General features: G+C 39.9%; 1 protein-coding gene across 1 annotated transcript in view; it reads left to right on the top strand.

Annotated features, from left to right (window-relative positions):
- The window catches only part of TSNARE1 (t-SNARE domain containing 1), a 42810-nt gene extending 15537 nt beyond the window's left edge, over positions 1-27273 (top strand). Inside the window, exon 3 of the mRNA XM_010709379.1 lies at positions 27169-27273. Coding sequence (XP_010707681.1) covers positions 27169-27258 — 90 coding nt within the window. The 3' untranslated portion in view covers positions 27259-27273. The remainder of the gene's footprint in view (positions 1-27168) is intronic.
- The last annotated feature ends 273 nt before the right edge of the window (positions 27274-27546 follow it).

Raw genomic sequence — 27546 nt, 5'->3', positions numbered from 1 at the left:
TTATTCTTTTCCAGTTGCAGGACCCTACACTTGCTCTTATCCAGGTCTTGTTGAATGGTAGCACAACCATCTGGTGTCTCAGTCACTCTGCCTAGCTTCATATCATCACTCTAATTTTTGCCATCAAATGGGTGGGTGGAAGTCTGCAAAATCTTGAAATACTTGAAGGGAGGATATAAACAGGAGGGGGAATGGCTGTTTACAAGGGTGGATAGTGAGAGGACAAGAGGGAATGGTTTTAAACTGAGACTGAGAGGTTTAGGTTAGATATTAGGAGGAAGTTTTTCACTCTGAGCGTGGTGACACACGGGAACAGGTTGCCCAAGGAGGTTGTGGATGCCCCATCCCTGGAGGCATTCAAGGCCAGGCTGGATGTGGCTCTGGACAGCCTGGTTTGGTGGTTGGAGATCCTGCACATAGCAGGGGGGTTGAAACTGGAAGATCACTGTGGTCCTTTTCAACCCAGGCCATTCTGTGACTCTGTGAAAGTCTGGTATGTGGGTCAGTGTCTGTACCCATAACTGCACATTATTGGAAGAAGAGCCTCTGGGATAACCCTGTGTCTGGTGATTCTCCCTCCCATCAGTGGGGTTGCTCTGTGGACAGTGTGTCCACATGCTCTGACTGGTCCTAGGTAAGTGAATCAGTATTTAGTGAAATGCTAATTTGGTTATTATTACTTGGTGATTATTGAGTAATAGAATCATAGAATGGCTTTAGTTGGAAGAGTCCCCAGGGATCATCCGATTCCAACCTTGCTGCCACAGGCAGGGCTAGCAACATTCAGGTCTTGCACAAGCCCAGCTCCCTCAGCCTGTCTTTGTGGGGAAGGTGCTCCAGTCCCCTGATCATCTTCGTGGCTCTCCTCTGGACCCTCTCCAACACTCCACATCTTTCCTGTACTGGGGGCCCCAATCCTGGACGCAGTACTCCAGAGTAGAGAGGAGCAATCACCATCCTGTCCCTGCTGGCCAACCCTCTTCTGATGGTGACCAGGTTACTATTAGTATTCTGAGTGCAAGAACACACTGCTGGCTCATAAGTTTTTCATCCACCAGGATTCCCAGGTCCTTCTCTGCAGGATTGCTCTCAAGGAGTTCTCCCAGTCTGCAGACATATCTGGGGTTACTCTGATCCAAGTGCAAAACTTTGCACTTCGGTTGAACCTCATTAGGTTCACATGAGCCCACCTTTTGAGTTTGTCAATGTCCCTCTGGATGGTATCCCTTCCTTGCTCAAGTCCAGGTAGATGACATTGATTGACTTCCTTTTGTCCACCAATGTCATCACTGTGTCATAGAAGATTACCAGATTGATCGGACATGACCATCCCTTGGTAAAGCCATTCTGACTGGCTGGGAGCACCTGTTCATTCTTCATGCCTTAACATGTCTTCTAGGAGGATCCTTGCCAGGCACAGAGCTGAGGCTCATCAGCCTGTAGTTCCCTGGCTCCTCCTTCCTCCCTTTCTTGTTAATAGGGGTGATGTTTCCTTTTTTCCAGTCCTGACAGCCACGTGAACTTTTATACTGAACTTGCTGGGTTAGTCCAGATGAAACATCCTTTTTGAGTACTTCTTTCTGAGTCCTGTTCCTTTTTGAGGAATAGATCCCAACAGAGTTTTCTGGAATCAGTACTTTCCTAAGATGTTTATTAATTCATTACTCAAGCTGAAAAAAGAAGCAAAGAATGAACAGTGTAAAAGTTGTCCAGGAAGATGAAATATGTCAGCATCCCACCAAAAAAGTGTTTCTAGTGCTTGGTAAGGTGTTGCTAATCTCATAAAACTTGTAAAAGCACACTGTTTATTCTTAAATGTAAAATCTCAAATGCCAAAATGCAATAGCTTTTAAATATTCATAGAGTCACAGACCTTCACCACCTCCCTGGGCAGCCCATTCCAGCTCCTAACCACTGTTTTGGAGAAGCTTTTCCTAATATCCAACCTGAATCTCCCCTGGCACAGCTTGAGGCCATTATGAATAACATGTTGAATTGAATTCTGATTTAAGGCTGATGAATTGCTGTTGAGGGATGGGAGACAGCAGGGCTTTGGGTCAAAGATCAGTCCATATCCAGCCTGCTTTAACATCTTTTGTCTGAAATTCTTTTACTGAGCTGTCTGGGACTTACAGGACTTTTCTGAATTGCTGTAAGCATTCTCTTCAGTGTTCAAAGCTTCCTTCTTTCCATGTACCTGTAGCAAGCATTGCTGCTACAGCAGTAATCATCTGCTTACCTTTAACTCTGCCTTTTTTTGCTAGAGATTTTTGGAGCAGAAGTCACCAAGTTCTATCTTTCCTAGTCAGTTCCCACCCACGTAGTACATGAGGGATCAAAGCCGCATCAGATCTATCACCGTGTTCCTATCCCCATCTCACAGCTGGGAAAACGGAGACATTATGGATTCTTTTGGGCTGGTAGAGCTCCATGGAAATGTAAATGCCTTGCCTAAGACCAGGAAAAGAGTTTCATTGCCAGGATTAAAACTCTGCCCATTCTGCACTTCTGCTCTGAATTCCCTTCCGAGCATGCTGGGATGTGAGATCCAAATACAAGATCTGGCGTTATCTAGCTTTTAATTTTTCTACCCTTATTTGAATTCCTAGGCAGATGGAACGTGCTCTTGTTCACAAAACACACTGTCATCTATCCAGCTTGGATGAAGATCAAGGAAAATGCTAATCATCATTTGTAACTGAAGGCAGAACTCCCCTGCAGGGGGAGCTTGCTGTGCTCTGAAGTTTCGCCCGTGATATCAAGACTTTATCAAGAGAAGCTAAATAGCAAGCCGTCTCTCTGAAGGCATGGAGCAGATTGCACTGTCAAAGAGAGAGATAACTTCTTGCCCTCTGAAAAATCTTGAGATATGAAGATGAGTATACAAGAGGGAGGAAAGAGTTGCTAAGATACTTGTACACATAAAGCACACCTGGGGTCAGCTATGGTGGACGAAGCAATAAGCTCTTATAAAAAAAGAGTAATCTGAGCGCCACGGGGTTGACAGACAGATGTCTGTTGGGGGGAACAGGTACAGTGCCTCAGAGCTGAGACTTCAATTAGCATATGCTGATTTTACAAATGATAGCTTGCTGCTGGCTGCACTCACCAAAGGAATTTGTGTTCATAGCCATCATTTGTACAGCAGCATTTTGCTCATGTGTGGAGGCACTTTGCTCATGCCAAACTTCTCAGCAGCCACCTTCCTCCCCATCCTAAATAGCTGACAGTGATGAGGATGAATAGCTTTAAATCTCAAGCGTTGCATAGAGCCCATGTACTCTGTGAAGAAGATTGCTGTATTCTCATGTAAGAAAAAAATCAATGTGCAAGAGGAAAGCAGGCTACTCTCGTCTTTTTGCCTGGCTGGTTTTAAGGATTGGCCATAAATTAATGGGTTTGGAGAAGTGATGACACTTCTGCATCTTCTGTGCTGACCAGATTTTTGGTGAAGCAGCATGCCACTGGAAAGCTTCAGTTTGTCAGTCGTGAAATTAATTTGGTGTCTTGGTCTCGGCTAAGAGCCGTATGCTAAAATGTGCTGTACCCAGTCACTGCAGCCACAGAGGATTGCACAAAGTAGCTTGCACTTCACCCATCACCCAAAGCACACACAGCAGCTACTGCATTAACATCACTCCCTGCATTTGGCTTTATCCTTTTATATTGCCCTAAAAATGAACTGTGGAGACTTCGTGTATCATGAGAGGAATTTCTCTCCTTCCTTTTTGTTCCTTGTTAACTGCAGATGAACAATAAAAATGTGGGGAAAAAGAATGAAGAGTAACCACAATGAATCATAGAATGGTAGGATATTTTGAGTTGGAAGGGATCTTTAAAGGTAATCTACTCAAACTCTCCTGCAATGAATAGAGACACTATAGCTAGATCAGGTTGTTTAGCGCCCAATCCAAACTGACCTTGAATGTCTCTAAGGACTGACCACGACTTCTTTGCCTCCTCAAGTTAAGCACCTGCTTGTGAATATGAACCCCAGAGTTTGGATGCTGGGAATTTTGGGGTTAAGTCTCCCCACTCTGGAAAGAAATAAAGGAAATCCTACACCTCTTTTTGTTGTTGTGGATTGCTTAAGAGAGAGTCACCTCCTATCATGTTCAGATGGGTTTAAGCCATGTTCCTTCAGCTGTTTTCTCCCTTTTTCTTTCTAATTTATACTGCTGTGAAAGGTGAAGGAAGGTGACTTCAGATATTGCCATTAGAAAGTCAAATTGCAAAAATAAAATATTAAAACTAAATGCCACAACAGAATTGCTGAGCCAGGGAATAAAGAGCCTTAGATGCAAGCAGGGATCTAGCCATGCATTTCTCTCTCAATCACCTATCTCCCCATCTAAGGATTAAGGACTCTGCGTCTTTTAGTTTTGTATCTTCCAGTTCAACTCCAAACACTGCTGAATATCTCATTTTTTTTACTTCTCACCTGTTAAAAATTACAGGACTCTCTTTTATGTGAACCACAGTAGAAAGTTTATCTCTACTTTTGAGATATCTCCTTGTATGAAAGAAGACAGGGAGGGTCTATCATAAATCAGTGGATTATGAATATAGCTTATGTTACCCCAAACACAACTTAGGAATTTGGTGAGTGAAGTAATTTGCTTATAGGGTAGATCCCCTGCTGTTGGAAATTGGTGTAGGTAACTGACTTCAGTGTTGATTCCTATCAGCTGCACATAAACTGATTTCTCATTTTGAATGACTTTCAGACACCACTAAAAATACCTGTGAACAGTATTTCTTTGGTGTGCAGCTTTCCTCTGCCTTGGGTACTTTGCAGAAGCACAAGGTATTTAGCAACCATACTCCAAATGCCAGCATGGACCACTTTTTTTCCTCTTGTCCACCCCTGCAAGAAACCACATTGTTCCTCTATGTCAGAATACAGTCATCCAAGCCTGGTGTTGAGAGCACAGATATTCCAGTGAAGGGAAAAGCAGTCAGATGGAGAGGAGAGGTGGAAGCGTGGTCCTTGTTGCAGGCTGCTGAGAAGCAGAAGGATTTGGAGCCTGGAAACTCTACAGCACAGACGTGGTCTACACCAGACTAGGGCACAAGAATGATGTTCACCACTGCCATCATCACTTCCTTACAGGAGACAGCAGCATATCATTGACATTTCTGGTATGCAGTGGGAGGTATTCAAGGCCAGGTTGAATGGGGCCATGAGCAACCTGATTTAGTGCCTGATTTAATGGTTGGCAGCCCTGCCCTTGGCACAGGGGTTGAAACTAGATGATCTTTGAGGCCCCTTAGAACCTAAGCTATTCTGTGATTCAATGATTATTTCTGGATGTGGTCCTGGGCAGCTTGCTGTAGGTGTCCCTACTTATGCTGAAGAGTTGGTTGGACTGTTTGATATACAGGAGTATCTGCCAACCTCAACCATTCTGTGATTCCCTAATATCACAATGTACAGTCTTGGTTTCCAGCCTCTTCTCTCTGAGCTTCCCTTTCTTTTCTCCATCCCTCCATTTCCCCTGAAACAGTGGCACAATTCTGCAGCACTGTGTGTGAGTGTAGTGAGGTTATGGTTAAACACTATCATATTAATACCTCTTGCTAATCTTTTTCTCCTGATTCCTGTGGAGTTCAAGCATCTATTGTTATGTTCCATCAAAAAGACTGTCACAAAGGCTTTGCAAGAGCTGTGAGAAGCCAAGGCTTTGTTTCACAGGTAGGTTTTCTCTGTGGGCGTCAGGATGGCACTGTGTTGCAGCAGGGGTTGGCTGAGCAGATGGCTTTGTGCTGCAGGCCCTCTGATGCTTGGTGACCTTCAAACAAGTTGAGGCAGAACCCTGTCCTCAGAGATCTGGGGACAGGAATGCCACTGAAGTGCTACCTGCTTCTTCCACAGAGTTCCCATCTAAAAAACAAAGACACTGGCACTTGCTGACTGCATTTCATTAGCGCAGTGATAAATTAATCCTTTTGTCTAAGTGATGCTAGAGCTGGTAAGTGGTGCCAGCCTGGCAACCTTGTGTTATTTATTGCCTGGCTCATTGTGCTTCCTAATATCTTGTTTGCTATTTTGGAAAGCATCAATGCATTAAGCAGTGGTTTTCCCCGGGCTGCTCGAGTCTGTCTGCTGAGCTCATGTGCCAAATATAGGGCCATGTGAGCTATACAAGCCACTTTAATTTTTTCCTTTCACACTTGCATTCATCAGTGTTGAACATCATTCACTGTCATATTATGGAAAGTGCTTAGGTCTTTCTGATGTTCGGAACAGCCCTTTCCTGTCTTGGCAAGCATGACTACAAAAGGACAGGCTGTTTCTGCCCTGAGCATTGCCCTCGCTGGCTGACTTCTGCTTCTTCGGCATCCCCCACTGCCAGTACAAGCTGGAAGATGTAAGGGCAGCCCTGCCGAAAAGGACTTGGGGTTTCTGGTGGACATGAGCCAGCAGCATGCCCTCACAGCCCAGAAAGCCAAACTATATCTTGTGCTGGATCAAAAGAAGCATGGCCAGCAGCTTGAGGGAGGTGATCCTGCCCCTCTACTCTGTGCTGATGAGATCTCACCTGCTGTACTGCATCCAGATTTGGAGTCTTCAGAACAGAAGAGACATGGATCTGTTGGAGTGCATGCAGACGTGGGCCACAAAAATGATCCAAAGGGTGAAACACCTCTCTTGTGAGAATAGGCTGGGCAGCCTGAAGAAGATAAGGCTCCAAGGTGTCCTGAGTGCGGACTTTCAGTATCTAAAGGGATGCTAGGATAAAGAGGGGTCAGACCCTTTATCAGAGACTGGTACAGTAGGACTACCTATTTACCCTCCAGCTCAGGCTGTTATAGTAGTCCTGACTTTATTGATAGCCCTGTCTCAGCTTCCTGCTGCACAGGGTCTGACCATGATTGCAGTCATAAACAGTCTTCGACACGTGAATACAGCTTTCATGCTAACATGAACGCAGGACCATCATGATGTCAGATTGAGATTTTTGCATCTTGCTTTTGTTGTTTTGTTGATTTTTTTCCCCTCACCACTGATTCCGCTTCCTGGAGCACTAATAAATATATTTAACAACATGGCATCCAGCATAATGCCTAGAGGCAGCTGACTGTTAACCTTTTGCTATGATGGAAACTGACCTACTTCTAGGAGGCTTTTTTGATGGTTTTGTTTTTTCCTTCTTCTTTCTCCTTATTTGCTTTTGCACTGACATTGTTTTGTACCTCACTCCAGGTTAGTTACCTTCTATGGTCACGTCAGGAGTGACAATGTCACAGGCCTTTACAATTTGAAAAAAGAATTAAGTGTTTTACACTTTCTTTTTCATTTCCACTGAGCTATTGACTTGTTTAAAGGACTACAGGGATAAGTGAACTGTGATTTTACTTACAAGGCCAGGGCTATCACAGCCTTGCATGTGTTTTGTTGTTTTGTCCTGTTTTAGCCATTTTACCATGAAGTGTAAAGTTTTATTACTCTATTCATCATTCAAGCAGCCAAGACTTTTTGTAAAGCTCAGTTATTTGTAACCTTCAATCTGCAGTAGGGGTTGTTCCTAAATAAAGATTAGATGTTAGCGTTTGCAAGTCAGATGTTGGATACTACTGTTTATTAGGACTTTTTACTGACTGAGGCACAATACCCTTTCCCTAGCTCTACGTTTCCAGTATGTAGATTCCCACACGTGACTTAAAAGCCTCATAATAAAAGTATCTGAGAAGACACTTTTAGGACATATTTCATCTGATTTGATTTTAGACATTTGCTGGACCATGAATTCATCTGTGGTGTGGCCTGTTTCTTTTCGTTTGCTGAAGTGCTTGTTGTCTCACTAGTTCTGACATCTATCCATAATCACCAATATCTCTGGTTTTCTCTAGGTAAATACTGGCCAGATTGTTCAGACTGTTTTTTTTTTGTGGATTTGCAAATTAAAAGAATCTCATCTTCCACCTCTGAGATCACCTTCTCACACTGACATAAATTTAGAAGCTTTTGTCACTTGATCTTTACCTATTTGCTTTGCATTGGCCCAACTTTATTTTTTCTGCTTTCTTGTAAGTATAGTTGTTTATTAACAGCAGTGTTTTATTTACCCTATTTGTAGTTAGAGAAAAGATGCATAGTATTGTCTTGATAATTGTGGACTGATGACTGAATGAGTAAATGCACTTATAAACTGTCAGTCTGTGATAATGAAATTAAAGAAAAACAATGTCCTCATTTTGATGCTTAGGTTCAATTGAACAAATGAAAAGCTTTCTATTTAGTCATGCCAGGGTTACCTAAGTAATAGCCTGGCAGGCTGCCCTTTCACCAACGTGACAGTACATTCCACCTATAAAATAGGGAAAAAATCAATTCTAATGAAAAAAAATAATAATTGAATCTAATGTTAATTGCAGATCAGTTCAGGAGAAGGAATTTATTTTGTGTTTTAAGAAAGCTAAGTGAAAATGTGAGCAAGAGAAAGGCTGGCTCATCTCAGGATGAAATTCATATCTTGGACCTTGCTGCTGAATGGTGTAATAATATGCCTGAGATATGACCTTACAGGCTAGCAACAGTATTCTGAATTGGGATAGGATTTCTAGAGCTGACAAAACATTTTTTCTAATTGTGACATGCAAAAATCTTGCAATCTTAAGGATTTTCAGAGTTCACTTCTACAAAAAGAAGATCAACCTGTCCACTCCTAAAAATCTAGGTTTATTCCAAGCTCCTCAAAGGATTGACTTTTTATAATCCTCTAAGTGTAACAAAAGTTCTGAGCAGTGATGCTGTCTTGAAACTCAGAACTCTCTTTGCTGGGCTGTTGAGCAAACCAGGAGTTGCCATTAGGACGCATTCAAAACTCAGTCTGAGACAAGCACCACAACAAAATAATGCTTAGTCCCAATCAAGGGTTTAATCCCAGTGTTTCTTTGATGCTGTATACCTCTTTCCCTCTTCTTGGAAGAATGCAAAATGTTGCTGTCGTAGCAGTGAAAAAATCTCTTTCTTAAGATCAGACTTTGATTCTTTTAGTGAACTAATTCAATTCTTCCTCCATCACATTTATGATCTTTCTTGGGTGTAGATGTGGATGTTGATGCAAGGAGAGAATTACTGCGAGACCAGCTAATGTGTATGTATTTCTCAGGTAAAATTTCTGTTCTCCTGCAGTTTGAGCCCAAATCTAGCCTACTCTACTTGGACTGAGGTAATTCTGGAAGGAGGCAGGATCACAGGAAGCAAGAATGCAAAGTCCCTTCCCTAGGAGCTGAACAATCCAATTTCTGCAAGAAAGGGAGCAGGGAAATTTAAAACCAGTAGCATTAATGGAGAATTTATCAGGAGAAAATGAAAAGGCTAATAGCCAACTGAAATGCAGCCACACTACCCTGAAGTTTAACTTTTCTTTGGTAACGCAGCTTCACTTTACGTGCTTATAATATCTGTGTGTTAAAGGGGAGAGGAAATCGTCGTCACGTCATCCTCCTTCTGCCCACAAGTCCACAAAGCTTGGAAATAAAGGGAAAGGTGGGGGGCAAAAGAATAAAAGGAAAAAGAACAGAATTAAAATTAGAATGAAGGCCTTCAACTGGCAGCTGTCATCAGCCCTTAGGACAAGTGATAAAATGCTACATTAAAGTAGCTGCAGTGTGAAACGCCATTGACAGAATAACAAGGATGGGAAACTGCTTTATAAATGTGCTTACCAGGATAAACAGATGTGACTGAAGGCAACTCCATTCTGTCACTAAACACTTGAAAGGGCAAAATTTACGGCAGTCCATTTTCTGTTTAATAAATAAATAAATAAACCAAAGGAAAGATACAAAAAAAACCAAAAAAAAACAACCCAACCCTGAGAGTCTTCAGAGAGAGGTGAGAGTTCAATGCACATGTCAGGGTTGGAATCAGACGAGAAGCACTCAGTATTAATAAACTACTTTGAGAGTCCAATAAATCTAAATGTGACAGTGTGTGATGGTGCTGAGAAAGAGGGGCCAGTTCCTGACCATGAATACTTGGAGCTATGAATACTTGGAGAAGTATTCACCCTGTGAATGTGATGTGGGGTCTTTGAGAGTCAAAATACACAAAGGGAGATTAATTTTGATTGTCTGCTGAGCTGAGGCTGGCTGACTGGTAGATGCTCATGGAGGCTGCCCAAATTTAATGCATCCTTTAGGTTCTCTTGAGCAGCTGAAGGTTTTGACATTCAAAAAAGTTGTGGACAAGCTGGGAGGGTCCAAAGGAAAGTCATGAAGATGATCAAAGGGCTGAAGAGCCTGCTCTGTGAGGAAGGACTAAAGGATTTATGTGTTTTCACCCCTGGAGAAGGCCTCATCACGGTATTCAAGTATGCAGTGGGTGTCTACAAAGCGGGCAGAGGATCTCTCGTTACAAGGAGGTACATGGAGAAGAGAATGGGCAATGGGTTGCCCCGGGAGAGGTTTCTTCTTGATATAACTTATTTATGTTTTTAAGTGAGGACTATAAATCACTGGAACAACCTCCCCAGGAACATGGCAGAATCCCCATCACTGCAGATTTTCAAGATGCAGTCAGACAGGGTGATGTATAATACCACTGAGGCTCTCTTTTTCCACAAGAAGTTGGACTTGATGATCTTCTGAGATCCTTTCCAGTGTGGGCTGTAATGATTCTACGATCTCTGGCGTGTTAGACAGCAAAGAGGATTCATTCATCAATGTTCAGCAAGAGACAGGGCCTTGCCAGCATCCTGGTGGAAAACAGTGATAAGCCAGTGTGCCTTGGGCAAAGCATGTACTGAGTCCTACAGGACAAGGGTCTCTACAAGAGATTTCATCTGATAAATGTCTGCTTTCAGTATCTATAACTGTCCAGGCAACAGCAAACAAATGCAAATTCATTCATTTTGCTTAAGGAAAGTAAAGCGTAGTTCTGTTTTTATTCTTAATAGCCTCATCGTGTTGACATGTAAGAGAATGCTTTGGTTGCATTTGATTGTTTGTATACCCCTACCAGTGCTGCTAGCAGGAGATGAGTAGTTGTTGATGGACTGGACAGAGAGCTCAGTCCAAGGGCCGATGCCAAGTAGTTAACAGGCTGCAAGGCTGCCAGTACTGTCGCCAACCAAAAATCAAAGCAATAACTCAGTTTCCTCTCTCCTTTAGAAGTGTTATTGGAACAATGAAACTTTGCAGATGGAGGCCTGAGATAAGTAGGTTGATACCACTTAGTATTAGATATATATATATATTTATCTATTTCGTTTTACTCTGTGACATATAATCTAGGGTATGATGGGTGTTCTCTGTGTTGGAAAATTATTCGTTTTGACAGTCTGCCTTGAAGGAGAGGAGAGGGTGATGTGTGTTGTTGAGAATGAACCAAGCCCTCCTCTTTTCCATTCTAGACCCTTACCCAACTCAAATTCAAACTAAAACAACTCATTGAAAGCTGATTTGGATTCACATATGGGTTTACACTCTTGATAAAGAAGAGATTTACCTAAATTCTTCAAAATTTGCATTTCCTTTGGGGGCCATCAAAGGTGAGAAGGAAGGCAGGACAGTTTTTTGACTTCTCTACTGAGTAGCTCCTGATTTTGTAAGCCCAGGGATATGTGCTCTGTCACTGTAGACATGCTTGGCAGTTTCTAAGTGCGGACTTCAGGAGAAGGATTGGTTGTGGTTTGTTTTTACACGCAGCTGATAGATGGCACACTGTTGTTAGGATTCCCTGCCTGGAAATGCTATTGTTCCATGCTAAAGAGGTGAGATGCTCTTGTCTGATTACTGCTGTTTAATGACAGAAAATGTCTTCATTGCTATTGAAAAGTTGCTTAAAGCTTATTGAGTTTTGCCTTTTATTTTTGTGGACAGGGATGTTTAGCAGAGCAGAGATTTGCTGAATTTATCTTAACACATAAGAGCTAGGGGAGAGGTGCGTGCTGTAATCAGTTTAGTGACTCCAGCAGATAGGAAGTTTGTGGCTGCTGTCTGAAATAGTGCATCTCTGTCTGAGTTCCAGGGTTCGTATTGATTGCATTGAATATTAGACAAGCACAGTTAAGAGGAATCTTTAAACATCATCAAATCCATCTCTCAGCTCTAAGATGGGATCAGCTACCCAAATCATTAACTTCTTGTATGAATGTCTTCTGTTGCAGTTTAAGCCCATGAATTTCTGTCCTATCCATGATGGATAAGGAGAACAGATTATTTCCCTGTTGCAGCAGTTTCACATATTTGAAAAGCCTTATCGTTTTTGATACCTGCACTTCAAACTTTTCTAGTCTGTTGAGCTGTGTTTCTGATACCTTCGACCACTCTCCCATGGCTTTTCAATGAACTTTCTCCAGGTGGCCCACAACTTGTGGCTTTGCTCCCAGCAGCCCTAAGATCTTTTATTTTTAAGAACTTCAGGGAAATTTTTTTCCTATTCTATTTGTCTTCTGTAGACCCTTGTATTGAACAGCTGCCCAGGAAAGTGGTGGAGTCACCATCCCTAGAGGTTAAGTGTAGCTGTAGAGTTAAGTGTAGCTGTGGCACTTAGGGACATGAGGTCAGTGGGCATGGTGGGGATGGCTTGACGGTCGGACTAGATGTGATGATCTTAAAGATCTTTTCCAGCCTTAAGGATTATATGATTCTATGGTTTATTATTTGTCTTCACCCTTGTTTCTTATTGTGTTCCCCTAATTGAACAAGATCAGTTTGAATTCTAATTGTGTCTTCTTGCAAATCTAAATATTTTTGAGTTTCACTGAATCTATGTATTTAGTAACCCTCCTCTCTATTCCAAAATGTTGTTGGATCCTAGACAAACCCATGAAAAACTCATGTCAGCGCATCCTTCCAATCTAGTACTGAAGTAAGGAGAATTACTTTTTAAAGCAATCTGCTAATTCTCCTGTTGTGTTTTGCACAACTGCAAATCATACATTTTACTACTTTTTACAGCAGTTGTACCATTGTCAGCACATGGTTGACAGTAAGCTGACTGGCCTATAATTCCCAGACTTTGGTATTTTGTTTTGTTCGCTTTCTTTTCAAGTCTTATGGAAATTCACTTGATTCCTTGTGAATTTTCAGTTAGCAGCTCTAAGACTGCTTCAGCTATTTCACTGAAATCTTCAGGTTAGCAGTTATGAGTCCCAGACAATTGGAAAATATCTAAACCTTAATCTGAACTCCTCAAGCCTACTGTTTGGCTCTCCATTGACACTAAGCAGAGCCTGGGGAAGTTTGCTGAGCTGTAAATGTAGGTGTAGCAGACATCAACATGTCATCCACAAACTGCTTTATAAATAGTAGCTCTGTCCTTTAGAGGTTTAAGTGACCTAGACTATTTGCTAAGTAAGCCTCTCCCCCATCTGACAATGGCACATAACCAAAACTGACAAAGTAAAGTGAATGTTTAACTGTTTGAACGAGAGCTGCTTTGGTCAAAGGGAGAGCTGTTTGTTGTTCCTATCTGTCATTTCAGTTATTGACTAGTAGTGTCATTCACAGTGCTGTTAAGAGATGGACAGAAGATCTTAGAATATCAGACACTTACTGGTATAGCATGGGTGATCTGTATATGTAAGAGCTATTGCATCTATATATCTATTTAGCAGTTGTATGCACGTATCTGGCACTATCCTGTTTTCCTTTTTAGAAATATATATGCATCTCTGGATGCCAAATATCAATGGCTCTGTTGTTCTCCAACCCCAGAATTTGGGGTCTTCCTCCTGAGAATTGCACTGTTCCCCATCTACCTGTTTGGAATACAGAGTACTTGTCAGTGACTCCTGAATTGTGCTCGAAGTGAAGCAAAACCTGGGCTCAAAATGATCATCTGTTGACTTGCCATACATGTGAGTTGTCTTCCTTGTCTTGCTTCTCCTCAGCTCTTACTGGAAAATGACTCTGAAGCCTTCAACTTACAGTGGTACTGATCTAAATCAATAGGTAGTTTCATATGTTTTTGAACAGCGAAGGTCAAAATACCAGATAAGATTATTTTCTACCTGCCTAGCTAACGAATCATTGAATCACAGAATGGCTTGGGTTAGAAATGACCTCGAAGATCATCTAGTTCCAACTCCCTGCCATGGAAAATATGATAAAATTATATGTACTTTTTTCCTGTGAAAACAACCTTAGAGACCAGATTCTTCCAGTGGGTGGCAGTAACAACAAAAAGCCAAAAGAGGAGAGGGTAAGGTGTGGAGAAGACACAGCAAGCATGAAGTAAAACTTTGCAAGCAAGATGAAAGACATGACAAAAGCAAACAAGGAAGAAGTGATGGAGTAAATAGCAACTGGAACAATAGATGTGAATGTTTAACATATCTAAACCCCATAATGAAGAGGAACTGATGGGGAAGAACTGCTCTGGACAGTGAGATCAATGTGGCTATGAAAGTGTAATGAAGGAATTCATGGCTTAAGTAAATAAAACCTGTGAAATCTCAGGCATTTCAGAGTGAAAACACAGAGAGAAAATAAAGAAAAACTGTGGATGGCACTCCAGATGTGATCTTGACTCCATACAGGGCAAACTAAGAGTTAAACTAGGTACTAAACTAAGAGCATTTTCTAAATGCATCTTGACCACCAATCAGCATGAACATATGGATATGTTATCCGCAGGGTTGGTGGGCCAAATTGCATTTTTGGAACATTTTTGTCTCTGAGAACAGTGACTCAGAGGATTCTCCCTCTTTGCAGTGCTACTTACTATTTTGCAGACTCATCTCACTGGTTTAAATCTACTGCTTTCTGAAGGTGCCTGTCTCCCTCTTGTGCCTACTGAGGAAGCCTAGGGAAACTTTTCTTCTGAGTGACTCTGCGATTGTAGGGTGTAAGGATTTGTGCCTTTCTAATTTCTTCATACTGACAAAAATGAAGGACTTACCCTGAGAATCTCAGAGCATATTGCAGAAGTCAATAGAATAACTTTTCTAGACCTCTCATACTTTGCAACTCACTCACCTCTGAGATACAGGCAAAACGCTGCTCAATTAGCATGATGTAAGTCACTAATGTAGTTTTAACCAAGACATGGAAATTTCCATCAGGAAAATAAATACAGAAAGTTGAAAAGTAATGCAAATGGCCATACATTTTTCAAAATCTGCCTAAGGCGATGTTTATCTGATGGGAAGGTGTGTAAGAAATGAGAGAGAACTGCATGGGCTAGTTTTTTTCTATTAGAAATTTGGAGGCAATCCAAAGGGAAAGAGATGAGGAAGAAGTATTACACATAATTTATGAAGAGAGATTACAGGAATTTACCAACTGCAGGCTCAGAAAGTGCAGCAGTGATTAGTTGAGCCGTGATGACTGCATTGAGATACTCGATGTGTAATAGCGCTGAAAAAAAGAATAGAATAATTTAAAACATTAAGCTTGAAAGTAGTAACAAATTACTAGATAGTAACTAGAGACAGATAAGTATGAATTAAACATTAAGAGTAATCGATGAACAATGAGATTAATCATTTTGGATATAATGGATACTTCTAAAAAGAAGCTATCTTACATGCAGAATGGAACCTAAAGCTGTATGAAGGTTGTTCTACAAAGTCAGCTCCATCAAGTCTGATTTTTACAGGATGTGTGAACTGTCAAGCCTTCATTACCTAAGCCTCTAGCTGTGCTTTAATTAATTGTCCCTCAGGTGCCTTTACTCAGCATTTATTCCTTTAAGGAAGCCTGCATTACTGGCTGAAAATACACAAGGTAAGTGTCAACAATGTAGTCAGCAGTCCACAGAGCTGAAATTTCAAGTAGTCTGCAAAGAACATACTGTTTGTTTTTAAAAATACATAGGACAAGACATAGCATATCCATTTTCTTTTATATACAGATGATGTCTTCTCTTTCCCCAGTTTTTACCATTAAGGACTGTCTGAACTTTGGGTAGAATTAGGATATGTGATGACTGTTCTGGAGGCAGAGGACAGATTCTTCCAACATTCAGTGACATCTTTAAGAGGCAGCGTCCTCCCTGCATCAAAGCCATGGTTTCCACTTGTGCTGAAGATTGACTCCAGACTCTATTTAAAGTACAGCTATTTTCAACATTAGAACTGGCAATATAGAATCATTAAGGTTGGAAAGACCACTAAGATCCGCTAGTCCAACCATCATCTCATCCCCATAATGTCCACTAAACCACATCTCTCAGTGCCACATCTATATGTTTCTTGAACATCTCCAGGGATAGTGACTCCATCACCTCCCTGGGCAGCCTGCTGCAATATTTCACCACTGTTTCTAGAAGAAATTTTTCCTAATATCCAACCCGAACCTCTTCTGGCATAGCTTGAAACCATACAGCAGAAAATTGTGAAAAAACACTATGTATTGTCACTCTTCTTTTCTCCATTGTCTCTTTGTCTTACCCTTTTCAGTTAAAATTAGATATGTATTTTTTTTAATTTTGCAAGAATAAATAGCGCACCTAAATAAAGGAGAGCTGCTGAATGCAGCACTTCATAGCTTCAGATCAGACTCTGCAATCACTATTTTACTTAAGGAAAATAATTGAGTGGCAATTGATAATACATGACAGTTTAAGATTGCACTAATTGCTTGATTTCCCAGAACACTCCTAAAAAGAAAATGTATTTCTTCATTGTGTGTTTCTGGTTAAATGACCCTCATGGAAATAAATCCAGAGTGAAGAATTAATAGTGCTGCAAACAAAGAGTAGAAAAAGTTGAAGTTTTTGTCATAATCTTTGCACCGTTACGATTTCTGAAGATAACATACTGCCTGCAATAAACTACCTTTCCTGGGGCTGGTATCAGGCAGTGAGATAGATTACACTACTTCCCACACTACTTGTATTAGTTTATATACTTCAGCCCAGGGCAGAAAGTAGGTGATGCTAAAGGAAAACTCAGTGTGTAAGATACTGAGTTTGGAGTTTGGGTATGAATTTCCATATCTTTGGTCACTTAGTTCTTGGAAGATCTTCTGAACAGCTGCAAAAATGTTTGGCTGTAAGTATTAAAATGACTTCATTTTTTTCAGAAGACTACATGTCCCCAAATAGCATTCCTATGGCAAAAATAAAATAAAATAAAATAAAATAAAGTAAAATAAAATAAAATAAAATAAAAATAGATTGCAGTATGAAGCCATGTATCTCCCTTCTTGCAGTTTGTCTCTGAAGAGACCCATGGCTCATTGGAGCAGTTTGGAAGCTGATATAAAATAACCGTATAATGCAAACTAATAGTTCCTGGTGGACAGGTATCCACGTCATGAACCAGTTCATGGCAATTGCATCTAATCAGTGTGTTTATTGCCCAACTCTTGCAGAAGACTGAGTGAGCTGTTGCTGATAAAAGACTGTTCTCAGATAAGGCAATGGATCATTATGGGTGGACAGCTCTTCTCCAGTTGATATGGCTGTTTTTATGTCTGTTTTGTATTTCATTTTTGCTCTCAGTGCATCAGACCAGCAAATTTCACAACCCCTGAAGCTGTGACTTGTATTCTAGTTTTTAATGGTATAAAACTTCAGAAACTTTCTTCATCACTCGGCATTTCTGTTTCCAGAATATGAATGCCACAATATCAGCAATTCATTATCTCTGTTTGCATTTATTTTTTCTGTATATTTTATTCATCTGTTATGGCACCAATCTGCCCCATAAACATAAATAAATTTAACTATGGAATGCTCCTTGCAGGAAGGTGGGACAGATGACTTGCGCAAAAATCACACAGGACGATTTCTGCCATAGCAGAAATCAGAAACAGTATTTCTAGCTTGGTAGCCTTTTTCATATGCAGCTCAATGCTTTGTTGGAAACACGAGATATTGATCTTTCTTTGGTTGCAGAGTAGCTAGAAACTTGCTTATGAGAGAGTAAAATGTTGGGTTTGTCATTTGGACGTGGATAGTTGTTCTGTGACATGGTCCAAATAATGGCATAAACTAAGAAGCACGTAACAACAAATAATAGGTGTGACCAGTCTAACAGATTTTTAATGTTATGACTTCCAAATGTGTGTTATAATATCCCGGAGATTTGCACCAGCTGTGACACGAGACAGTGAGGAAAGGGAAATAAGATGGTGGCATTCCCCCATATGCAGAGGAGTGCTGATATTCTCCCCCATGATTGCCCTGATGGAGACATTCGAGATCAGGCTGGATGGAGCTCAGAGACACCTGTTCTAGCTGTAGATGTCCCTGTTAATTGCAGGGATGTTGAATCAGTTGGCCTTTAAAAGACCCTTCCAACTCAAACAATTTTATAATTCTGTAGTTGTGAAAGTAATAAAATCACTTCCCTTTCAATTCACATAGGGTGTGGATCTCCTATAGCTTTCACTGTGGGCAGTGAGCAGTTGGGGACTTCATGACTTTCCAGGGGAAGAGGAGAGAGTTGGAAACGGAGGAAGGGCTTTGCACAGCAGAATGTTTAAATCCACCTGATCTCATCCATCACAGATGAGTTTTGAAACATTCATCTGTTTGCTCTGCACCTTGACTAATAATTACTTTGCTCTCCACACAGATGTTATTTCTTGGTTTTCTGATAAGAACCTTTCTTGCTTGATATTAAAGAATCATGGAACCATAAAATCACAGAATAATAGAATGGTTTATATTGGAGGGGATCTCTAAAGATCATCTAGTCCAACATCTTCCTATAGATCAGGTTACCCATGGCCCCACCCAACCTGGCCTGGACATCTCCAGGGATGGGGCATCTATAGCTTTTCTTGACAACCTGTTGCAGTGGCTCTAGAGCCTTCATAGTAAATAACTTCTTTATATCTAATCTAAATCTCTTAGTTTAAAATCATTAGCCCTTATCAAACTGTATTAAATATGAAACTATTGTCCCTTTGACGTTAAGATAATATCAATACAACATTTGTTGTCAGGACTAAGCAAAGGCAGACTAATATTTGTTTGTTTGCCTGTTATCAGAACACATCAGCATCCCTGCTTATCTTACAACAGAGCGATTAGCTAGGAGAAACATGTGAAATTTAGGTTCTGTTTTGCTCTACTGTAGACTGAAATAGGTTATGTTTGTGTCTCTGCAATCTGCTAATCCTTAAATGCCCAATTAACACCTGCTGTATGTTGGGGTAAGTAAGATCTTAAAAATATGAGTGTATCTATATATATAGTTTCTGTTTGTACAAGAGGATGTGTTTTTGGTTGTGTATACAGGAATAAAAGTGTATGTATGGCTGTATGAGTGCTCGCATGTATGTGCATATAAGAAGCCAAATAATTTTAATAACTGCTGTCTTTAAGTATAATTTTGGATGTAGATTAATTAGAAGTTCAAAACCCTGGTTAATAAGATTTTTTTACACGATCTTTGCTACTTCCTGGTATGCTTCAGATTCCCAAATATAAAGGGAGGATACCTCTTTCAAATCAGAAATATTGATGAGGTTCTCCATTAACTCATCTCACATTTCCACATCTAACTGTCTTTGAAAGGTCAAAGTATCTATTCCTATCATTTGTAGTATCCCATTTCCCTGAGACACCAGTTCACTTCTAACCTTCAGCATGGACTTGGAACTGATAAAGTTCCCATGAAAGAAAATATCTGTCCTAAATAGTCTGGGATATATACAAAGAGATACTGAGAGATATGGAATATGTGGAGGATAATGATAGCAATGCATATTTGTAGGTGATGTGATTTAAATACACAGTTGTGAAGCACCAAAGAAAGGTGACTAAAAGATGCTAACGAAATATTCACAGTTACATTCTGTAGCACCTTCATGCTCTTTGTCACACCTTTTGGCTGGTATCACAAAAGATGAGACCTATTATTAACACAAGGTGTCAAGACAAGTCTTCAGACGTGGTTAGATGGCTAAGGGGAGAGGAGCTTTCCAGGGGAACCACCTGTCAAACAAAATCCTCTTCAGATTGCTGCTAGTCAGAAGGCACTCTGAGGGTGATTGAGAAGGTGACTTGGAGGTCTTACTTCCAATTCACTCAAGATCATCAATAAAATAAAGGGTAATCACATGATGTGTGAGATGTCCATTAGGTGGACAAAGGGAAGTGAGCTGCATTAAATATGTTGATACCTTTTCTGTTTTTACCAATTTTGTTGTTCCTGCCTCTTCTTCAAATATGCAGTCATTTGGGCTTCCCAAGTGCCACCGTTGCCCTCTTCAGTACACAGAAATTTGCTCAAACATTTGCAGTGAGGAGGGTACGGTAGGTTAAACATATCCTTGAGTCAATGCTCAGATCATAATGAATTATATTTCCAGCTGGCTGTTCTGAAGATCTCTGTTCATCCCTGTTGAGGTCTTCTCTGCTAAAGCCTCGCCTTTGCCTTAAGAGATCGAGGCATGTCATAGAATCATAGAATGTCTTGAGACTGGAAGAGACAGACAAAGATCATGAAGCCCAACTCCTGGCTCCACACAGGACCACCTAAAATCCAAATCCTGTGTCTGAGAGCTCCTTGAATTCTGGCAGCTTTAGCTGTGCCCACTGCCCTTCAGTGCAGCATCTTTTCCTGACACCCACCTGACTCTCTCCAGATGCACCTCCATGCTGGTCCCTTTGGCACTGGAACTGTCACCAAAGAGCAGAGCTCAGTGCTGCCCCTCAGCTCCCCTTGAGGAGCTATAGGCTGCCATGAGGCCTCCCCTCACCTCTCTTTTTACAGCATCACTGTTTGGCTTTTGGTGGTCAGGAAGAATGTTTATGCCATATTTCTTGATTCCTCTGTCCCTGAGAAGATATAGGATTAGCATGCTGAATCTACGCATAACTATTTTAATTATGCAGTGAAGTGCTACACCTCCCAAGATGACACCACCAACAAAACAGAGAAAGCACACAAAAGAGAGCAAGTGAAAGAAAGTAACTCCCTACAGTGGCTCTTGTGCTGTCCCAAAGGAGATCTAATTCAGTCTGTAATTGCTGTTCTATATAGCTTCTGCCCTCAAAACAATTTTCTGCTGGTCTGCTGCTGCTTAGGTTGAATCACTTTGATTTATAGAATGCCATTTTTTTTATTCCCAGCCACAGACAAGAGAAAAATATTTGTTGAAAGATTGTTACAGCAAGATTTAGCTTTTGCACACCTAGCATCAGAGAAGCTTGCTGACTTCTTATATAAGCTTTTTCCTATTCCTTCTTCCCTCTGATTTTAAGAAGAGAAAGGGATGGACCTTGCATGAATTAGTTCTTCTCTTTACTTTTTATACGTGATTCGTATGTAGTGAACCAAAGAATAAGAAATGCCCCAGTAATATTGCAAATATAATAGTATATGTGGAACATCTCAGCACCTTTTTGATCAAACGTAATATACACTACAAAGTGTTTGGGCTTTGTGGAGTTTTTTTCTGCCTTATTTTCCCCCTCAAGAATCATAGAATCATTAAAGTTGGAAAAGACCACTTCGATCCTCTAGTCCAACCATCAACCCATCCCCACCATGCCCACTAACCGTGTCCCACAGTGACACATGTATGCTTTTCTTGAAAACCTCCAAGGATGGTGACTCTGCCACCTCCTTAGGCAGCCTGTTCCAGTACCTCAGGATAAGTAGTAAGGTTTTTTTGTTGTTGTTTTGTTTCATTTTGGGGGCATGAACACCTGGACATAATATTACATACTTCCGAATTTACTTCAGGTTTACTTTATAGCTTGTTCCAAGGTGGTGGGGCAGAATGGCACCTCAGTTGTAGATTTCAGCATCACCTGAACAATTAGCCAGCAAATAGTATAGATGTTATTTAGTAGTTCTGTAAAATGTGAATGGATAGTTTGCAAGTACACATATATGCCCATATGCTAAATAGAACAGACCAGTGATATTTCTGATGCTATTTTTTACTCAAACTTAATCAAAGATCCTTAAAAGCACATGTGACTTATCCTTTGGGCTGACATCGATAAAGGATTCTGGAATTTTAATAAGTAGGACAGAGAAAATATTGATTGTACATGATTTTTTTGCATCCTTTTCCAGAGAGCATGTTTCCCCTTTCTGGTTTATTTAGTGTTGTTTTTGTGGTTGGAATACAGAAGTGTCCTTAGAATATGAGTAATCTCAGGACTATGTTCTAAGTTTTCTGTATCAATAAATCTTCAGCTCATTAGTCATGAAAGTGGAAGTGAGGGGAGGTTTACTTATTTGCTGTCTTGGTGACTATCTCAGTAATATTCATTCTGTGGGGAAATAGGCTGCTGGGATTTATGATAAGGTTGTTCCCATCTTGGGAACAATGTCTGAGTTTTACGACTCAACTTGTCCCCAGATTCATTTTTAAAATTTTGAGATTGTAGTCTTGCTGAAGTAAAAAATGGGAAATGTAAAGTTTCAGTTTATCTGCAAACTCGTATTTCCAGAAGTTACTGTGCAAGAGTTGGAATTTAAGAAATTTTCCAAATTCTGGGTACTTTGCAGTGACATTCTTCAATTACCAAGTCAGGTGAAATTACTCGTTTAGTTTTTCCGTAATTGCCTAGTGCTTTCTGTTCAGAACTTACTAAACACATTTTCTCTGTCCAGAGTAAATGCTCCAGTTCTTTAGAGTTCCAGATTCTTCTGTTTTTTGTTTTTCTCACTTATGTTGCTTGTTAGTTGGCAGTTCTCTATTTGCTTTGGTTATCTTTATCACATGACATTTATTTTCACCATATTCTGACTGTATTAATGACTTGTCTTACATAAACTGCTCCTTTGGAAAAATAAAAATAAAAACATGAATGATTTAAATCTGTCTCCCTCTTGCTGCCGAATGTAGGGTCTGAATTGTTGACAACCAGTCGAGGCTGATGTTGATTAAAAAACAAGAAACTCCAACCCAAGTAGCTGGCAGGAAGAACACATTTTTGAAACGGGCTGCTGTTATACTCCCAGTTTTGGTGGAGCCAAAGAGATTTATGAGGAGCATTATTTCACTTTGAATTCTGCATATTGTGTGCAAAACTGGGGAAACCAATGCAATTTGATTTTGTTAACAAACTCTGGTGCCTGGCAAGTTCAGAGGTACTTCATGATACAGAAACTTGGCAAGGAGAAGCAGAAACATAGCTGCTAGGTATATGCCATTATAGATGTCTTTATTTCTAGCTATTTTTCTTCCTTTTATTTTTTTTTTCGTTTTGTTTTGCTTACATATATCAGGTGCTTGGAAACTTCACATTGCCAGGTTAAATTATTCAGCAGATTGCTTGCTTCAGGTCAGATTGCTTTGTACTCTGTGCCTTACAACTGCCTCTGTTGTTTTTTCTTACACTGAGTAGCCACAGTTTTTCCTTCCTACCACCTCAGAATCTGGTTTTAAATAACCCATATTTGCCGAGCAATGATTTTAAGCATTGATACAGTGATTTGAAAGAGATCTATACGCTACAGCCACAAAGTTGTTCACAACTACTTGAATAAAAATGACAAATGTGAGACATAACAATTCATATACAGTGTGAATTTCCTTTCTCATTCCTTCCCTTTTCCTCCCTTCCCTTCTCATCATAGTATCCCGGGATCAGCAAGCAGACAGCCCAATTCCTTACAGTAAATAGCTGAGGAGGACTCTCGTGGACCCATCTGATCTTTGTTAGACCGAATTGCCTACATAGTTTACTTCAGTGGAAAAACTGAGTGGAGGTGTAATTCAATATATTATAATAGCCTCCATCTAACCTAATATATGTACAAATAAAAGGACAAGTTTTAGGCTGTGTTCACTTGAAGTTCTTTAAAAGAAGCGGAGCAAAACAAAACAGGCTGATTGAAGTGCAGAAAGAATTTTGTTTATGTTATTTGTAACAGAAACTGAAGACTGATGTCAGAGGCAGTTTAACCAAGAGAGACAAATGAGCATTCTGGGCTTTTTTTAGTGTTTTGTTTGTTTGTTTGTTGTTTTTGTTTTGGTTTGTTTTTTTTGTTTGTTTGTTTAATATTTCTTTAATCATCTTTTACTAAGCAGTTAAGTGAGAGCAGAACAACACATTCAAGTTAATTGTCATTTATTCACATTTTATTAAACCTTCTTCTTTCAAATATTTTTACAAAAAAAAAAAACCCACAACTCCTCCATCCGAAAAATCACAACAAATTTCTCCTCATTCCTTGGCAGTGATTTATGACCACTGGTCTGTTGTAATCAAAGTTACTTAAACATTATTGCTTTTAAAAAATATTCTACAGAATTTAAAAGTTATGAATAATACCATACATAATTAAAGCTTCATTTAGGCTGACAAGTGAATCAATGAAGTGCATTTTGTGATGCATTACCCCATCTTTGTTTGCAGGTTTTGGTTGTGTTCTTTCATTTTTGTTGTTTTATTATGATTTCTCACAATTTTTTTAAGTCTTTTGTTTCTCTTACTTCTTCAGTTATTCAATATTTTGAACATATTCACAAATTCACAATGGTACTCTCAGGTTTTATTGCCAGTGATTGTGATTCTATTGCATTTTATGATTAAATGTTCTGCCACTTAAATTCTTATAACAAACTTCAGAAGGATGTGTATTCATTTTGTTATTCATTTCCTAAATTTATCCATAACAAATTCTGAATTCTTTAGAAGCAGGATGGAAACAAGCTGACTTTTTAGTATGATGGTAGAGTTGCAACAGAATCCAAGCGAACAAATTAATTACTGTGCAATTAGCCCTGGGAGAAGCAGGTTCTTCAGAGCACTTTCAGCATTTCAGAAAACATCTTGATCTTAGATATTACATTAGGCATATGTTGCTGCTCCTCTGCTGTGCAGATGTAATAATGCTTTCTTGGTTGAGCTCGTGTTTGATTTTAATTTTATAATTCTTGTGTTATCCAGACAATTGATTCTGTGAGTGAACTAAAGTAAAGAAGTCTGGTTTGCTGTGCCTTTGTATGTGTTGTTTGGATTTTTTGGTATCCATCAACTTGTGAAATATTTATAGAATGAATGTACTCATATTTCTCTATTTTGGATTCTCTGCTGTCTAGTTGGCAAATTTTCCTTAAACCCATTTATCTCCTCCTTCCATGAAATTCTTAGAAACTTAATATCTTTGTGCCACTCTGTCAGATACGATTGCAATCTGCCAACAAAAAGTTTAGAAAGTCAGGAGTTGGGGATGTGTGTATGAAAGGATGGAAGGAAAAGCTGAAAAGACATGTTAGAAGGGCGTGAGAACTAAAGATAAATGTCACAAAAGTATGGATTAATGCCTTCTTCAGCTTACTGTACTGGTAAGACTGTTCCTCAGGAATCTCTGGGTTCTGAGAGTAGAGGGAAGGTCTAGAGCAAGGAAGTTTCTTGATGATAGAATATCAGGCTGAGGGGCATTTATACCAAATGAACCTTCATCCTTGGAGACATCCATAGTCAAGCTGAAGGATGCTCTGGTCAACCAGACTGAGCTGTAGATGTCCCTGTTCACTGCAGGGGAGTTGGGAGTTATCAAGGGTCCATTCCAACTCAAACAATTATATGATTCTGTGATTAAGTCCATGAGACCTGATTGAATGAACCAAAAGCATTGGAGTTTTCCAATGTCATTGTGAGGCCACTCTTGATTATATTTGAAGAATAGCAATCAGAGGATGTTCCCAAAGACTTGAAGAATGCAAATGTAACTAACTAACCTGATAGCTTTTTACCATGAAATGACTCACCATGGGTGAGTGTGAAGCAGAGCATATTGATTATCTTGACCTCAGATCCTCGCTGTTGAATAGCAGGCGGTTATGCTGAAATCATAACAGCCTTGATAGGCTGGGGAAATATTCCGTGGAAGAAACCTCATGAGATAGAGTAACTGGAAGTGACAAGTCCTGCCCCTGGGGAGAAATAACTCCAGGCACCGTTACAGGCTGGGGACTGGCTGTCTATATGGAAAGATTGCAGAGAAGAGGTATTTTCTTCAGAAGTCTCTTTGAACCAGGCTCCGAGCAACCTAATCTAGTTGTAGATGTCCCAGTTCATTGCAGGGGAATTGGTCTAGATGACCTTTATAAGTCCCTTTCAACTCAAATGATTCTATGATTTTGTGATTCTGTCGTAAGTACAGATGGGCAGCAAGCTGAAATTGAGCCATCAGTGCACCATTGTGGGAAAGAAGGCCAGCAGCATTCTGGGCTTCTTTAAGCAAGAAGCATTGCCAACTGATCAGGGGAGATACTCCTACCTCTCTGCTCAGCATATCAGAAGTGCTGGGTCCCCAGTACAAGGAACACATGGATATACTGTTGCCCAGTCTATGAACATCCTTGAAGATATGCAAAAACAAGTGGATTGGTTCTGAGCAACCTGCTTGGAGCATTGTATTAAATGATTTCCAGAGATTCCTGCCAGCCTCAATGTTTCTGTGATTCTTTAAGTAGTACAGCTAAACTAAATGCATCCTGCTTGAGTGTCTTTTTTTTTTTTCTGCTCTGCTAATGTTGCCTTACTGGTAGTGCATCTAGCAGTGTCTGCATTATTATAACTGTTATTGCTAGGTTAATTGTTTTTATAAAAGGCAGTGACATAAAAAGTCAACATATGCTCACATTTACTCTTGTATATGGTAACTGTTCAGATAATAGGGAAACAAAGTCTCTGGAGACTGCTGTCTTAGAACTAGGAAAATGTCTGGGTTTAATCTATTAATTTTACTTTTGGTACATTAAGAAATATAAATTAATCCATTCATCAAACACAGCCTGATTGATGGATTGATTTCTTGATTGTCTACCAATAAAGAGATTCAAATTCAGTGATTTTTTTATTGGATCAGCACCAACTTACAAATAATTTTTTTACCAAATGAATGCTGTCCTAAAAATGGGCTTCTCCTATGTAAGAGTCTGCACTTTAGGATGAATGGTTTGCACCAAATATATCTTCTTCTGAGAGGTTTGCAGCAGTTGTTTTTATTGTTGCTTTTTCCCTCTTAGTATTCTGCAATTCTGAAAAGCAACCATAAAATCATATCATTCTACTTGTTTCTTACAGAAAACTTAAGTCAACTGGCTTACTTAGATCCAATAAACTGTGGCATTGTTTAATGGTGTTTTTGATTTACCATGGGTGTATGGAGCACTGGGTCTTTTTCTTTTAATTCTACATAGACATTTTTTTTTTCTTATTCTTTCTCTTATTTATTCTTTTTCCTATTTTTCTCTCTTTTTTTCCTTTTTTCCTTTTTTTTTCTTGTTACAAAGCTTGGTTACGAAACATGTCTTTTATGTTTTCTGTCTTTTCAGAGTGACATGCTGGATGTGAACCAGATCATTAAAGACCTGGCCTCCATGGTACATGAGCAAGGAGACACAATAGGTAGGTATCACTGCTGAAGTATGTTTTTTTGTGCTCCTAGGCCATTCCGATGTGTTGCTGTATGTTCTCTCAGAAGAAACTCTGATGCTGCTATTAATTTTCCTGTGTTTTGTGCATGTTGTAGCCTTAGTGATGTTTTGATCTGACAAACTGCTCTATGCAGTAGTGTTCTTACATTTGGATTAGTTAGATATATTTAGCATAAAAAAATATTCTGAGGTGAGAAAAATTTGTTCAGTTTTGACTACAACAAAGAAGCTGAAGAATATGTAGTATTAACTAGAAAGGGATTCCATTTTTTTTTT

The sequence above is a fragment of the Meleagris gallopavo genome, chromosome 3 (genome assembly GCF_000146605.3).
Source record: "Meleagris gallopavo isolate NT-WF06-2002-E0010 breed Aviagen turkey brand Nicholas breeding stock chromosome 3, Turkey_5.1, whole genome shotgun sequence".
Classification (NCBI taxonomy): Eukaryota; Metazoa; Chordata; class Aves; order Galliformes; family Phasianidae; genus Meleagris; species Meleagris gallopavo.
Note: the sequence above shows the minus strand (reverse complement) of the source record. Positions and strands in the feature narration are given on the sequence as shown.